The 15225-nt window shown below is 56.1% G+C and overlaps 2 protein-coding genes across 4 annotated transcripts; one reads left to right on the forward strand and one right to left on the reverse strand.

Moving 5' to 3' along the window:
• Positions 1–25: 25 nt before the first annotated feature.
• Positions 26–6882, forward strand: dbr1 (debranching RNA lariats 1). Of its 2 annotated transcripts, none has more exons than XM_088605849.1 (9): positions 26–119; positions 1285–1694; positions 2230–2354; positions 2743–2823; positions 3115–3200; positions 3568–3792; positions 4604–4681; positions 4806–4951; positions 5303–6882. In XM_088605849.1, exons 2-9 carry the CDS (start codon positions 1498–1500, stop codon positions 6027–6029), a joined length of 1665 nt encoding a protein of 554 aa, XP_088461975.1. In that variant the 5' UTR covers positions 26–119; positions 1285–1497; the 3' UTR covers positions 6030–6882. The 2 variants fall into 2 exon arrangements, with proteins under 2 accessions (XP_088461975.1, XP_088461974.1); XM_088605848.1 differs by lacking the exon at positions 26–119 and adding an exon at positions 244–668.
• Positions 6883–9365: 2483 nt separating this feature from the next.
• rab5b (RAB5B, member RAS oncogene family) lies at positions 9366–14864 on the reverse strand. 2 transcript variants are annotated; one of them, XM_088605850.1, is made up of 6 exons: positions 14716–14864; positions 13353–13622; positions 12492–12643; positions 11589–11711; positions 10682–10775; positions 9366–10573 (listed from the first exon to the last, which is right to left on the reverse strand). In XM_088605850.1, the coding sequence occupies exons 2-6, from the start codon at positions 13513–13515 to the stop codon at positions 10461–10463; spliced, it is 645 nt and encodes a 214-aa protein (XP_088461976.1). In that variant the 5' UTR covers positions 13516–13622; positions 14716–14864; the 3' UTR covers positions 9366–10460. The 2 variants fall into 2 exon arrangements, with proteins under 2 accessions (XP_088461976.1, XP_088461977.1); XM_088605851.1 differs by having other exon boundaries at positions 13353–13625; positions 14716–14832.
• Positions 14865–15225: the final 361 nt, after the last annotated feature.

The raw sequence follows: 15225 nt of genomic DNA on the forward strand, positions 1-15225 counted from the left end.
TTTTTTTTTCAGAGAAGCGCAGTTGAATTTGCGTTTCGCTTTGTCGGATTCCACACTGCGGAGTCTCGAACTAGTTAATCAGCGAGAAATCCCAATCAAGGTCAGAGAGATGAGAACAGGTATTTATTTCGAAGAAAAATACAGATTTACTAATTGATTAATTTTACGTTTTTTAATTCTTACAAGCGTTGTCAATACCATTTTGTTTCTTTGACATAAATGGTTATTGTGTTCTCAGGTCATTTAGAAACCAAGAGTATAATGCATGTGCCCTTAATCACAATAATGCCTCCTTATTAGTAGTATAGTAGCAGCGTTTTGAATCAGGACAAGATTGGCTCAGCTATTGATATTAATGTAATCTGTCAGGGCGGTCACGACATAGCAGACCTACCGGACGATTACTCTACCCTTTCAAACTAAGGAACAGTCTACGGTACAGTCCCTCCGGGAGGCAGCAGTGTGGAAAGTGCAACCTTCGGATACGGTGGATATATTTACTCCACTAGCGGGCCGCTCTCAGGGCGCATGTGCGAATGTTTTGAGTGCGTAGCGGCTGGGAGCTTCGGGTCTGAGGTGCTATTATTTTGTGTGGCGGGGGATTCCTGACCGGCTGGACGTATCTGAAGTCCGGTTTGGCGGCTGCCTCAGCGCTGATCCTACACCAGGTGGGTGCGGGTTGTGTGAGGGCGCCCTGAGAGGGGCCCAGGTGCGCACTGCCGGCAGCTTCGGTGCAGTGTGTTAACAGTGTCGGTAGATCGCAGCGCTAAGAGGAATCAGCTATATCAGCCCTCGTGTGAATTAAATGTTATGACGTTTGACCACATCTTCTGTTTACCAGCGATTGCCGATTGAGTCAACTTGACGGGGCTTCGGTTTAGCACGCTTTTCGCCCCGGAATCGTGAAGGCGTGTGCGACAGAGTGACAGCGGCTCTCCGGCCGGGAGAAGCGCGCTGTTTGAAGGGGTACCGTGTCGAGCAGCGAACACGTCATGTGGGCTAGGAGCTGGTTCCTCTGAAGGGTGAAGTGCTGTTTGCACACAGGCCACGAGGATGCACCCAAAAAGGGGGAAAAAAAGGCTATGTCGAATGTAGACAACTTATTTGGGAGTTGGGGACAGCATATCTATACAGTATATAGGAGACTTCACGTACTGGATACCGTAGGTGGCAAATGCCAGCTCCAGTGTTTCTATCGGCGTGATGCAGAAATTAAATCTCAGAGGAACTCGACTCTTGACGTGGAAAAGTGATTTTTTTTCTCTTTCTGGTTTTCTTGTGAAGACGAGGTTTAGAGCAGGCCGGCGGCCTCCCCCTGTCGTCCCTCCCCTGCGCTCCCGCAGCGCCGAGGGCGGCCCTGTGTCCTCGCCGTGCCCGGGAAGACCGCTCGCTGGCCGCGGGGGTGCTTTCCGATGCGGGGCTGACGGCGCCGGGGAGAGAGTGAGAGAGAGTGAGCTTGCCTGTGTCGGGGAGCGCGACGCGGCCCGGGCCCGCGCGATGAAGATCGCCGTGGAAGGCTGTTGCCATGGAGAGCTGGATAAGATCTACGAGACCATCGGCTACCTGGAGCGCCGGGAGGGGGTGACGGTGGACCTGCTGCTCTGCTGCGGGGACTTCCAGGCCGTGCGCAATCAGGGGGACCTGAAGTGCATGGCTGTGCCCCCCAAGTACAGGAACATGGAGGGCTTCTACAGGTCAGCCCCCTCATGCATGCTTGCCAACGTGCTGTAGTGTGTGTGTGTGTCTAGACCCAGGCAGCAAGGCAAGACAGGTGCTGCATTCATCTTGCACTCCCTGGAACATGAAACTGAGCTCCTGACTCTCTGTGGTCATTAAAAATCCCAGGGCGTTGCTCGAAAAGAGTAGGGGGGTAACCCCGGTGTCCTGGCCAAATTTCCCCCTGGTCTTTACCCATCACGGCCTCCTAATAATCCCCGTCTCTGAGCTGGCTTCATCACTCTGCTCTCCTCCCCACTGAGAGCTGGTGTGTGAGGAGAGTACTGGCGCATCATCCAGGTGGGGCTGCACACTGGTGGGGGTGGAGGGGATCCCCATGACCTGTAAAGAGCTTTGAGTGCAGTGTCCAGAAATGCGTTATAGAAGTGTAGGGATATTAATAAGGAGATCATTCTGTAGGATACCCTGTGGAAGGCAGGGATGGATCCAGAAGGCGGTGAGATTTGTAACGGGGCTCTTTCTCCTTGCTGCGCCTCTTTCCCTGTCTCTCAGGTATTACTCCGGAGAGAAGAAAGCCCCCATCCTCACCATCTTCATCGGGGGGAACCACGAGGCCTCCAATCACCTGCAGGAGCTGCCGTACGGGGGCTGGGTGGCCCCCAACATCTATTATCTAGGCAAGTCTGGGCTGTGTTTCGTGGCACACTGCACATGGGCTGCCACACCCCCCCTGCACTGCACTGTGTTAATACCACTGGGGCGTCTGCACTGTTAAACCGCTGTGGCTGAAGGATCTGCATCTACCAGTGTTATTACGCACTTATCACTGTGGGGTTTGGACTGTGGTCTGTTAAAGCACCTGTACTGTGCTGACCGGCTTGCACTGTATCTTCCAGGGCTGTTACACACAGCTTCAGTGTTACTGTGCGACTGCGTCTCTTTGTCTCTTGCACTCTGAATTTGTCACAGGGGTCCTGATCTGCGTGTCGTGAAAGCCCAGATTGGGTGTGGAAGCCCAGGTGCCTGATGGTGCGTGGTGGCTGATCGACTCCCCTCTATCCACAGGCTACGCAGGAGTGGTCCAGTACAGAGGGCTTCGGATCGGGGGGCTGTCGGGAATCTTCAAGTCGCACGACTACCGGAAAGGTGAGCCCTCCCCACCTGCTACCGGGGGCTTTCCCAGTAGAGCCCATCTCACGGAAGGAAATGGAGTTGATTCGGTCCTTCATCCGGGAAGTTTCAATCTGACACCCCACCTCATGTGCTGTCTGAGCTGTGCCAGGGTTCTGGGTTGTGTCACAAACCGGAGAGGGCTATTCGACTCCTCCGGCTCGTTTTGGTCATTAGTAGCTTATTGATCTGAAGCTCTCCTCCAGATGTTTCTCGAAAGAAGCCAGACTATGGGCTTTAACAACTCCGTGCCTCTTTGTGTTGCAGGTCACTACGAGTTCCCACCATACAACCAGCAGACTCTGCGCAGCGCCTACCACGTCCGAAATATCGAAGTCTTCAAGCTCAAACAGGTGCCTGGGCTGGGGCAGCCTTTCTGAGCCGAGCTCAGCCGAGCCGAGCCCCAGCAGGCTGGAGGGGGGTGAACTGTGGGGAGCTGATTGCTGCTCCTGCTTTGTTAGCTGCATGGCTGGGCCAGCACGTGCTGGAAAAGGCACCAGACATCAGACGGGGGTGGGTGGGAGGGAGGGGGGCTTCACTCTTTTAAACTCATGCACCCCCATCGGGTGACCTGCCTCACCCCATTACACCCCCCTGTAGCGTCTCCCTCAGCCTTCCTGCCGGCTCGCGAACAGGGGTGCGAACAAACCTCCGGCCTCTCCCACCAGCAGGAGGGCGTGCTTACCCTCTGCGCTCTCTTTCCCGTGAACTCTGCCGCAGATCCGGGGGCCCATCGACATCTTCCTGTCCCACGACTGGCCGCGCGGCATCTACCACTACGGCAGCACCGAGCAGCTGCTGCGCAAGAAGAAGTTCCTGCGGTCGGAGGTGAAGTCGAACTCGCTGGGGAGCCCCGCGGCGGCCGAGCTCCTGGCCCAGTTGCAGCCCAGCTACTGGTTCTCCGCGCACCTGCACGTCAAGTTCGCCGCTCTGATGCAGCACCAGGTCAGGGCACGCCAGGGCGGGGGGGGGCGGGGGGGGTGACTCCCTTCATGCAGGGTCACGGGCGCCGTGGCTCTGTCCTGCTCCGGGTGGCGATCCAGGCGACCCCTCTCGGACCATCTTGCACAGGAAACTAAGGCTCTGTGGTCGCCTGCATAGGAGATTCACGGAGCAGAGGAACGTCAAGCAAGCATGGTACAATCCTGGAAGAGGTTGACAGAGTCTGCCCAAATACACGGCAACACAGCACAGGGGCACCAGTGGAAGTTATGGGGAGGTGTATTTCAGTACGTCTATATTTGCGTTTGGGAACAGGGAGCACACTTCTTTACGCAGAGCGGGGTGGGAGTGGGCAACAAGCTGCCCTAACTAGGCCCTTGAAGCCAAATCCCTGAGGACATGTAGGACTCGGCTGGAAGGGGTGCTGGGTTTCAGTGAGTTACTAGCAGCCAAGCCGGTGTGAGCGAGGCTTCGGGGAGCAGAGGGGCTACAGGTTTGCACCTGGAGCAGGGCATTGCCCTCGGCTCTGGCTGGGCAGAGAGAGAGAGAGAGTGTGTGTGTGTGTGTGTGTGTGTGTGTGTGTGTGTGTGCGGTGGTTCGTCGTGTAGCGCGTTGGTCTGCGGTCGGTGAGGATCCGTGTTCGCGATCTCGATATTGACCAAAGTGCCAGGAGTGCTTGCCTCGGTTCCGTGTTTGCCCCTTGCGGGGCTGCGTTTGAGCGGCGTGCCGGCGGCCTGACCTCCGTCAGTCTCCGTCAAGTCTTGACCGAAGCAAGCCGCCGTGTTGACAGGCTGTGTTCTGCCCCCCCCCCCAGCCCCAGAACGACTCCCCTCCCAGGACCACCAGGTTCCTCTCGCTGGACAAGTGCCTGCCTCACCGCGACTTCCTGCAGGTAGGAGAGAGAGACCGCTGCGAAGGCCTCGTCTGATCGCGGGGCGGCGCTGTTGAAGGCGGTGGCCGTGGCGCCGTCCCGCGTGGAGCCCGCCCAACCCTGCGCCTCCTGCGTGTGCTTTCAGATCGTGGAGATAGAGGACCGCCCGGGGGCGCCCGAGCAGCTGGAGTACGACCCCGAGTGGCTGGCCATCCTGAAGGCCACGGACGAGCTCCTGAACTGCACCCCCTGCAACTGGAACACCCCCGAGAACAACGGGCTGCACTCCCGGTGAGAGGCAGCGGGGGGCGTCGCTCGCGAGCTGACACGCCTTGCCAGCCCCTTCAGCTGCTTTGTCTCGCCTTCCTACACATTAACATGGCTACCAAGCCTACATTACCTACCTCTCTGATCTCATAAGGGCTTAGCTTGCCTTCAGATCTTCCCATCTTGCATCGCTGTGCACCTGCTTGCCTTACCTGTCTTGCCTGATCACCTCGGTACTGTCTCACCTCCTTTGCCAGCCCGCCATTTATTCAGGGCTCAGATCCTGAGCCCCCCTGTGACGCACTGCGGCTGATTCTCTGGTTTGGGGTGCAGTGTGGCTGAGCCGCCCTCTCTCTTGTCCCCCCCCACCCCCAGGTGGGACTACACGGCGTCGGAGGAGGCCAAGCAGGCGGTGGTGAGGGAGCTGGGCGGGGACCTCCACATCCCGGAGAACTTCAGCGTGACCGTGCCCGTGTACGACCCCAGTCGCCCCCAGCCTCAGCTGCCGCCCTGCTACGCCCTCAACCCCCAGACCACGGAGTTCTGCGCCACGCTGGGGCTCACGGACATCTACGCCCGCGCCGGGCAGGCCGGGCGAGCGACCGAGGAGCGGGAGGGCGAGTCGGAGGAGGAGGAGGACAACCAGAGCTCGGGCAGCGCGGAGGAGCCCAGTGAGTACCCCACTGACTCCTCGGGGCTGTCCAGCTCCTTCAACCCCGACGAGATCACCATCGAGGAGGAGTGGGAGGAGGAAGAGGAGGGCGCGGGGAAGGAGAAGAGTAAGGCCGCGGGTGGCGGCAGCCTGCCCGCGGACGGGGAGACCAGCCCGGCCCCCCCAGCGATCGGCCGCCTGGTGCTGCCTTCCCCCCGCACCCCGGAGGTCCCCCTCTTCTCCCTCGACCTGCCCCCCGCCCCAGCTCCCCCGCCCTCTACAGACGGCAGCCCCAGCGAGGGAGGGGGGGGGCCCCTGCCGCCCCTGCGCACCCCCAAACGCACCAGCGGGGAGACTGGGAACAGCGGCGATACCGGCAACACCCCAAAAATCAAGCGCAGGAACCAGACCATCTACACCGCGCAGGATGACGAGGGCAGCGAGGGTTAGAGGGCGCTGGGGTGGGGGGGGGCGGCTTGTCGCGGGTGCCTGAGCGGCTGGGTTATGAGCGGGGAATTCGGGGTTCAGTAAGGGGGGGGCCGGGAGTGTAGCTGGAGGGCAACTCGTTTTGTTTCGACCGACACTCGTCGGCCCCTCTGCCACTGAGCCCCTCGTTTTTTAATCTGGGGTCTGGGTTGTTCTCGGGCTGCAGAAGTGGGCGTGAGGAAAGTGGGGTACCCGAGCCCCTCGGGTATGCAGGACACCAGCCGGCTTTGGCTGCACAGATGACCTGTCCTTGGTGATGCAAACGCCTCGACGGATCCCCCCTTCAACTCGCTGCCGGTCTCGGGCAGAAACGGGGAGACCCGCAGGCAGGTGGCGTCTGTGCTGGGTGGATCTTGAGCTGCAGGCCTCCGCCTGCTGTAGGACAGGACTGGCTTCTCACTTTCGACTTGGGTGTTGAGCGAAGCAGTCGGAAATTTGGTTTTAGCGAAATGGGAAAATCTTTTCCACATTGGAGAAACTGTTTTTGGGGTGGGGAGCAGAAAGCCCTTTAGTTTTAGACCCAGTAAACCATGGGAAGTTGATTTAAGTGAGTCTGTGAGATGCAATAAACCTATTTTTATTTTACCTCCATCCCCTAAGCCAAGGGCATCGGATTGTCCAGGTTTGAAGTGTGATGTCGCCCTGTATGCAGTTTTTCTCTTTTTTAATTTGGGTTTTATTTTCATAGCGTATATCTGTAAGATGTCAGGTGATCTGACCTCCTTGCCATTTGCGACTGTTTTCTTTCCTTTTTTTAAAAAAGATGTGTTCAGGCTTGGAGACTTTTACACAAATTAAAATGATTGGATTTTAAGAATGGTTTTGTTGGTGTTTTTTAACCCTTTTATTTAATCTGTTCGTTTGTAAGTAGGAAATGAATTTGTAAGTTTTTTCATTTGAAAAGTTGAATCTACAACAGATTGGCTTTATTAGACCACCCTGCCTCAGCTCTAACCACAAGCCCACACTGCCTCTCTCTTTCTCTCTCCCAGTGCCTCAGCTCTAACCACTAGCCCACACTACCTCCCTCTCTCTCTCCCAGTGCCTCAACTCTAACCACTAGCCCACACTGCCTCCCTCTCTCTCCCAGTGCCTCAGCTCTCACCACTAGTCCACCCTGCCTCCCTCTCTCTCTCCCAGTGCCTCAGCTCTCACCACTAGCCCACACTGCCTCCCTCTCTCTCTCCCAGTGCCTCAGCTCTCACCACTAGCCCACACTGCCTCCCTCTCTCTCTCCCAGTGCCTCAGCTCTCACCACTTTCTCACAGCTCTCTCCTAGTCAATTTGTTTTCCCCTGCAGTTAAAAGAACTAGACAAAGGATGTTTACACTAGTTTTAAAGCTTTTAATTAAAGATGGTTTTTGACTTCATCAGAACAATTGAGTGCCACCCTGTCCCCTGCAGTCTGAAGGATCGGTGTGAAGCGTGGTCCTGTTCTGCAAGACCAAGAAATACAATCTGATCCAATCCCTGACGCCACTGGCAGAGTCTCTTAACTCTCACAATCCAGGTCCTCCTGGCCAGTGTGGGTTCCACCCAAGTTCTACATTAACCGACCCCAGATTCGATGAGCAATTTTACCATGTGGGAAACTTTTTTTCCCCAGTTTTTTTAAGCAGTTTTTAGGCATACAGAACAGACCCAGCAGACGCTGAGGTCAGGCACTGGGGTTCCCGTCTTCATACTCCAGTGGGGCTCTTCTGTGGCCCTGAGGCAGGGCTGCACAGCCCTGCTTCTCCAGGGTGATGGAGGCCTCAAAGCTGCCCAGTTCTTTCTCTGGACTAGAGCTGTGCCTGCACCTCCCTTCTGAACCCCGGCAAACCATTTTCACTTTGTAATCAGTTGAGGGATATCTAGGGAGAATGTCTGAAATAATTTCTTCAGAAACACAATACCTATTACTGATGTCCATTTAACAAATATCAATTAAATTACAGGTTTAAAATTTTTAAAATATTCTAAGGCCCAATCAGCCCTGTTATGTCAAGCTGCTGATTCTGTCAGGTCTTCAGGAGCAGAGCAGGAGACCCAGCCCTTTTCATTAGTTTTCATTTTCAAGTAATACCGATTGACCGGTTTACAGTCTCCTGCATGGTATTGCTTGATACTTTGCAAATCTAGAAACAGAAAAACAACAGGCACTTTTAGAGTGCCACGTGTAGATGCTGAGGCCGAGTTGCCGATCGTGGTTTTGAGCTCTGTTCTCTCCTGTTGCAACAGCACGCCCGTGAGAGCAGACGCTGTACTGTGTCCTCTCTCGGTCTGAGCTGCCATTTCTGTAAACCTCTCCTGTAACTCATTAGCCAGGCAAATGTAAAACTGGTCCACCCTGTGAAAGCATTCCCAGTTCTCTGTAAAAAGAATCGCGTACGTCCTTAAATCATCACATGCAGCACAAGTCATGCATGTCCAGCTGAGCCAATAATTAAATCAGTACTAAGTAAAAGGAGCAGCTGCAGGTGGACCCATGGACAGCAGGATTTGTGCCGTGCAGGCGTAGGAACGCATCTCCTGGTTTACAGCCAAATTTTCCATCACTTTGCACCAAAATGGGTGGCGCAGATCCATAAAGGAACAGGTAAAGGAACAACGACCATCCCAGTTTAAGAACCAGGACAGGTTTTAAAGGCACACAATGGACAACTGCAAGTGGTCACAAGCTGGAAGCTTGCAGGGATGTTGTTGTGCGAATCCAGCCTTCGAGACCGATTGCCACGTCGTTCGATTGGTCGTGGATAATCACTTCTTTTTAAGACCTTTTGAAACTGGTAAGAGATTTTAGAGCTGTACTCTTTGAAAGAATTGTACACATTGCGGGGAATTAAGTTTATTTTCTTTAAAAAAAAAAATGAACGACTGCGACAGGCACCCCGCATCTCCGGTTTGACGCCTGCCGGCAAAGCACTCTGGTCACGCCTGCTGTGAGATCATTCACAAAGCAGCCGTCCGGGAGAGGGGGGCAGGCCCTGGGGGAGCCCCTGAAACGGGTGTCCCACGGCTCGCCTGGAAGGGAAATGGACAGGAGCCTGCAGGACTGCGGTCCCCGGACTGATGGCACCACTGTGGTAATCGGTGTCGAGGCGGATGGGGACGATGGTGCACCCCAGACGCCTTCCTGACCCTGTAGGCACGCTGTCCCGATCAGCTGCCGTGCGCTGCAGCACGCACAGCCCACAAGAGCCCTCGCCGTCCCATCAACGGCGGTATGCGCGGACCAATTAATTCGGGCTGCGGCCACACCAGATTCCATTCTTTTTTTTTTTTTTACGACAGGAAAATAAAACAAACCGAAATCATCAGTCACATCAGAACCCTCACAATTTAATTGCACCGTATATACAATCCCAGACTCGCCCGTGCAGAGCAGTGGTGCACGAGGTTTCGCGCAGCGCTTGCATGGTACAGCATTTTTCTAAACTCGTGAAGCTGAACAGAATTGTGCCCAAGGTGGTGGTGATCGCAACTTTAATACTGTAGGGATAATTCCTTTGTGTGGATTTTTGAACATTTCACACCGTCTTACTCCCTTAAATGTCGGGCCAATCGGGACAATCCCGATTCTTGAATGCCGTTCTTCCCGAAAGGATGGGCCCCATGCCCCAGTGCCTTATGCCCCCTTTACACAACGTCTATCCATCTGTCCACAGTCCTGTCTCAGCCCAGGCCATCTACCACCTGCCTCACTGCAAGAACCTCACATGGCCAGAAACCACTGGCACGTGAGCTGTAGTATCTTGTCCTACCCCTGCAGCTAGGAGCAGTGGCCCATCGGAAAACATTGGGAACAGGTATAAAGAGGAGAACCTGTGCTGCCCTCCAGAAAAATCTCAGAACGTGTCCATTTGCAGTACTCAGAGGAGCTGTAACAGCATGTCAACTGGGCTTGTCATCGGGTATGGATTACTGCTCTGGCCAGGCTGACCCATCAGACTGACCCACCAGGGAAATACCACACAGGGACCACCGACAGAGACCACTCCGAGGGCATCCCAGTGTGCCCTGGGCTCCCCCCTGCTGCTTCTGTCTCTCAAGCTCGCCTTCTGCCTCCGTCACTGTCTGTCTGTCTGTCCGTCCGTCCGTCTATCTGTCTCCGTCCCTCAGTGTTGGTACTGAAAGTGCAGGATAATCCATAGGAATCGAAAACGTTATTTTTAAAATTAAAAGAAAACAAAACATCTATTATTAGTGCCACTTGTAATAGAAAACTCCAGGCCCCTTGCTCGGTCTTGCTCAGCCCCGGGAACCTCCACCGCTCTCCTGGGAAGAAAACCGTAGCAGGAAGCGCTCTCTCGCTCTCCCTCCCTCTCTCCGTGGCAGCAGCGCAGGGGGACTTTGGGGATGGGGATGGGGGCTGGGGGGGAGGGGTCTCCTCGGCGCCGACCCCCTGAGGGGGCATTAATTGCCACAGCAGCCCCGGCTGGACTGGGCGTCGGGGTCGTGCAGATTGACCCCCCTGTGCCGCGCTGCGTGCGTCGGGTGCTGGGTGTCTGTTTTTGGCATTTTCTTGGCTGGAAGCAGAGAAGGGAGAGGGTTCAGACGGCGCGCGTGCAGGCTCGTCCGCTCCCGCGGCTACACAAGACTGACACCAGCGGGGGGCGGCGGAGGGCGGGCCTCACCGATGGCCAGGAAGAGCTCGTTGACGTTCATGGCCGTCTTGGCGGATGTCTCCATGAACAGCAGGCCCGTGTCTTCGGCGTACGTCTGAGCCTCCTGACGGAGAGAGAGGACATGACGTTGCATCCATTAGCCTTATCGCATCTTGAAGTTTAACACTCTTATTGCGAAGGTGCGATATTGGCATCAGACGCGTGCCCACAAATACCGAGTCTTGCCCTCAGAGGATTAGAAAAACTGTTCATGTGGATTACCCGTGCTCTCTTGGCTTTCAGGTTAATAATTAACAATATTATTAATTAATAATATCCAATTGGAACAAACACCGTGAATACTTTTTTCCACTTAGATTACATTAGATTTCACTTAGAGGCACAGTTACACGTCCTCTCGCTAACCAGCAGAAAACCTTCAAACGGTTTCCAGACTCAGGATCCCGATTTTAAGCCCTTGAAGGATTTCGAAATACTTATAGATCCATTCATTCACTGTAAGAAAGCCTGCATTACCATCAGAAATAATTTCTGTGACTGACGCTTTTATTTCAAGACCTACATTTGGACTCATTTCTACAGAGGGGTATCTCGCTGGAGCACTTCAGGTGAAGCGCCTCGCTCAGGGGGACAGCAGCGGCCTCTCGCCTGCGATTCGAACCCAGGGCCTTCTGGCCGTGAGTCCAGCGGCCTCACCACTGCCCCGCACAGCTCATTACACCCAAACGATGAGAGGAAGCCCAGCTCTTAAAGACCCCCTGGGACACCCCGACCCCGAGCACATGTCCCGTTCGTCTCTGCTCGTAGCCTGGGCTCGCGGCTCTGCTCGTGCCACTGAAGCGCAGGGAGCCAGTGAGCTCCGATGGTAGCCCTGCCCCTGTCCCTGTCCCTCCCTAGAGCCGCGCGCCGCCCCTACCTCGTATTCCACCATGCGCTTATCGGCCAGGTCGGCCTTGTTCCCCGCCAGCGCGATGACGATGCTGGGGCTCGCCTGCCGCTGCAGCTCCTTCACCCACGCTTTGGCACGCTCGAAGGTCTCCTGCGCGCAAGCGGACATGCACGGGACGGTAAAGCAGTCGCCGCGACAGGCACCAGGCAGACGTCTGTCAATCGTTATTCTAATATCATTCGAGCAATTATTCCATGCTTTTCTGGACGCCCCACTCTGGACGCTTTACAGGTAATGGGGCTCCCCTCCACCCCCTGGATGATGCGACGGCAGCCAGTGTGCGCCAGTACGCTCCCCACACACCAGCTCTCAGTGGGGAGGAGAGCAGAGTGATGGAGCCAGTTCAGAGACAGGGATTATTAGGAGGCCATGACTGGTAAAGGCCAGAGGGAAATCTGGCCAGGACACCAGGGGGGACACCCCTACTCTTTCTGAGAAACACCCTGGGATTTTTAATGACCACGAGGAGTCAGGACCTCGTTTACAGTCTCATCTGTGCCTTTTTAAAGTATGATGTCGCTGTCACTGTACTGGGAAATTAGGACCCACACAGACTTTAGGGTTAGCGCCCCCTACTGGCCCCACTAACACCTCTTCCAGCAGTAGCCTTGACGTTCCCAGGAGGGCTCTCATCCAGGTACCGACCAGGCTCCTGCTGAGCTTCAGTGGGCTGCAGTGTCATAGTACTTTCTCTTGATATGTCAGCTACAATCCTCTGTTTCAGCACGTATTGCCTGTTGTTCTGCAAATATATTTTCTGCGAATTCGAATTTTTGATAAGCTTGGCCTAACCCGGTCACATCCACAACATCTGCTCGGCCCCGCGAATCTGGACCAGCATGCTGTCAGCGCAGGCGCGGCCAGGCGTACCGGCTTGGTGATGTCAAAGACCACGATGGCAGCTTGCGCCCCGCGGTAGTACATGGGGGCCAGGCTGTGGTAGCGCTCCTGCCCGGCCGTGTCCCAGATCTCAAACTTCACCGTGGTGTCGTCCAGGCAGACTGACTGGGCCAGGAACGCAGCTACAGGGGGGAGATCAGTGTGAGCAAGGCAAGAGGGTTTAAGAGAGGGGAGCAGGAGAGAGGATGCAGGGGAAAAGAAAACGACGGGAAGAGGGAGAAACACATCCCATTACACAGCAGGAATCTACAGAATTTCTGAAGACATGTTCGCCTCTGCCCTAAGACACTGGGAACGCGTCTCAGCGTCCCACTTGAGTGGAGTAAACCAATGAACTGTGATGGGCTGCTGGACCTTTCCTCATTTGTAAACTTGCCTGTGCTCTTAGAGCCGCACACTGGCCCTACCTCGTTCTTCTCTGCCAGGTCAGTCTTGCTCCCTGCCATTATGAAAACAATGCTCACCCTGTGGGAATGTGTCCTGTGCTTCTCCTTCACCACCTTTCTCATCGTGTCAGAGAGCTCCCCTCTCTCTCTCGTCTCTGTGTCAGTGTGTCAGAGAGCTCCCCTCTCTCTCTCGTCTCTGTGTCAGTGTGTCAGAGAGCTCCCCTCTCTCTCTCGTCTCTGTGTCAGTGTGTCAGAGAGCTCCCCTCTCTCTCTCGTCTCTGTGTCAGTGTGTCAGAGAGCCCCTCTGTCTCTCCCGTCTCCATGTCAGTGAGCTCCTCTGTCTCTCTCGTCTCCGTGTCAGTGTGTCCCTCTTCCCTCTCAGTATCCCTGACAAGGATCCCCCTCTCCTGCTGCCCGTGCTGGTCTCGTTTCCTCCCCCCCTCACCCCCGATGGTCGTCTCCTGGAACTCGTCAAACTGGCCCTTGACGAAGCGCAGCACCAGGCTGGACTTGCCCACAGCCATGTCCCCCAGCAGCACCAGCTTGAACTGGCAGATCTTGGTCTGGGGCAGGTTGCCGTTGGGCCGGGCAGTCCCTCTGCTGGCCATGGGTGGCAGGGCAGTGGGGCTCCTTCAGAAGGGCGGCAGGCACAGGGATGGGAGAGTGTGAGGCCGTCAGACCCTCCTTCGCTCGCTGCGTCACTCTGTAGCCCTGTCTGCTGGAACACAACGGCGAGACAATGGCTGCAGGCCTGCTGACACCCTCTACGGTGGCACTGCCATTCCTGGGGTAGATCTGATCAACGTGGGTGTTAGTGATGAGCTCCTGAACACGTGGTAAACCACAACGCCACCACAAAACAAAATAAGAGCAATAGCTGGGACAGTCTTGAACTACAACAAAAGCACCACAGGAATGAGGCAGGAGGAACGTCCACTGGGTTGACTGCTGGCACACAAACGGGAATAAAGACCTCTGCCGACAGTAAGCCATCTCCGCCCGGGTTGCCTGTGGTGGTGATGGCGCTACACTGCCCGGCGGCCCGGGGTGACACACACTCTGGGGCAGGAGCAGCGGGCGGTGTGCAAGGGGCACGGTAAATGACAGGCGCCCGTTAGGGATACTGTACGCCGGACCGGGGTCAAGCCGTTCGTCTGCTGGACAGGCACTGACCAGGACAAAACAAACTGCAAGGAACTCCTCGGGTAAGCTCGACCGCACGCACCGGGTTCCGCCGCGCCTGTATTGTTAAACTGTTTCTCCCGGGACCTGCCGGTCGAGTTTTACACCGTCTGTAAACACCCGCTTAATACCGAAGACCAGATCGGCAAACTACCGGTTTGAGAGAGAGAGAGAGAGAGAGACGCGGGGGGGGAGACTTCCAGGCCAGCAGGCGGAACTGCGGACCGTGGCTACCGCTGGGGCTGGCGCGTTGTACCGTCCCCCCTCGCTCCCTCGCCCGCTGTCAACACCCGAGCCGCCCAGCCGCCGTGTCGCAGTGCCTCTCCGTCAGTCCCCGGGGCGTCGGGTGAGATTCCCGGCGCAGACGGCCGCCGCCGCGGGATCGTTACGGCACAGCAGCAGGACACGGCTTCCCCTGTCATTCCGCATGAGAGGGATCTCGTCCCGCCAGCGCTGGGCCCGGCGCTGCTCCCAGTACGTCCAGTGTAACCCCGCACCAGCCCGAGCGGAACCCAACTCCCACCCCGGCCGAGAGACGCGCTAGGCCCTGTTCCCGGGGGGCCGCAGAGCCGCTCTCCAACCCCTCGCTTTTCCCCTGGAAGTGACCGAGGGTCCGAGCACTTTACCTGTGTCGGCACGGCGCTGCCCGTACTGCGACTGCGGGCTCTGCTTGTTGTTGTTCTGTCAGCTGGCCGAGAAGCGACTCGGTACTTCCTGCTCTACTGCGCAGCTGCGGCAAGCTGACCCCACCCCCACCCCCCTGCGCCTTAAAGGGGCAGGCGGCCTTTTCGGGGATCGGCGTGCGTTCTTCGGCATTTGACTTAGATTACACTGCTACCTGGTAGCATATTTGTCATTCTTCCCCGCGGACGCTTTTCCAGCACAAGTTGGGCAAGCCGGTTATCTACACACGAATATTTCAAGACTTTTAAAAGCTTTCTGATATGTAAAGTATGTAAAACTCCTCGTTGTCAGGTGATACATCAGTTAGGTCGCACACCCAGGCTGCAGCCTTCACACCACCTAGCCTGATCTGGTCAGCTCTCGGCAGCCGAGCAGGGCCCAGTCTGGTCAATACTGGGGAGTGTGTGACTGTGACCAGTAGGTGGCGCACCCTACCTCTGATCCATAATTTC

This window comes from Lepisosteus platostomus, chromosome 14 (genome assembly GCF_059453375.1).
Source record: "Lepisosteus platostomus isolate fLepPlt1 chromosome 14, fLepPlt1.hap1, whole genome shotgun sequence".
NCBI classification, from domain to species: Eukaryota; Metazoa; Chordata; class Actinopteri; order Semionotiformes; family Lepisosteidae; genus Lepisosteus; species Lepisosteus platostomus.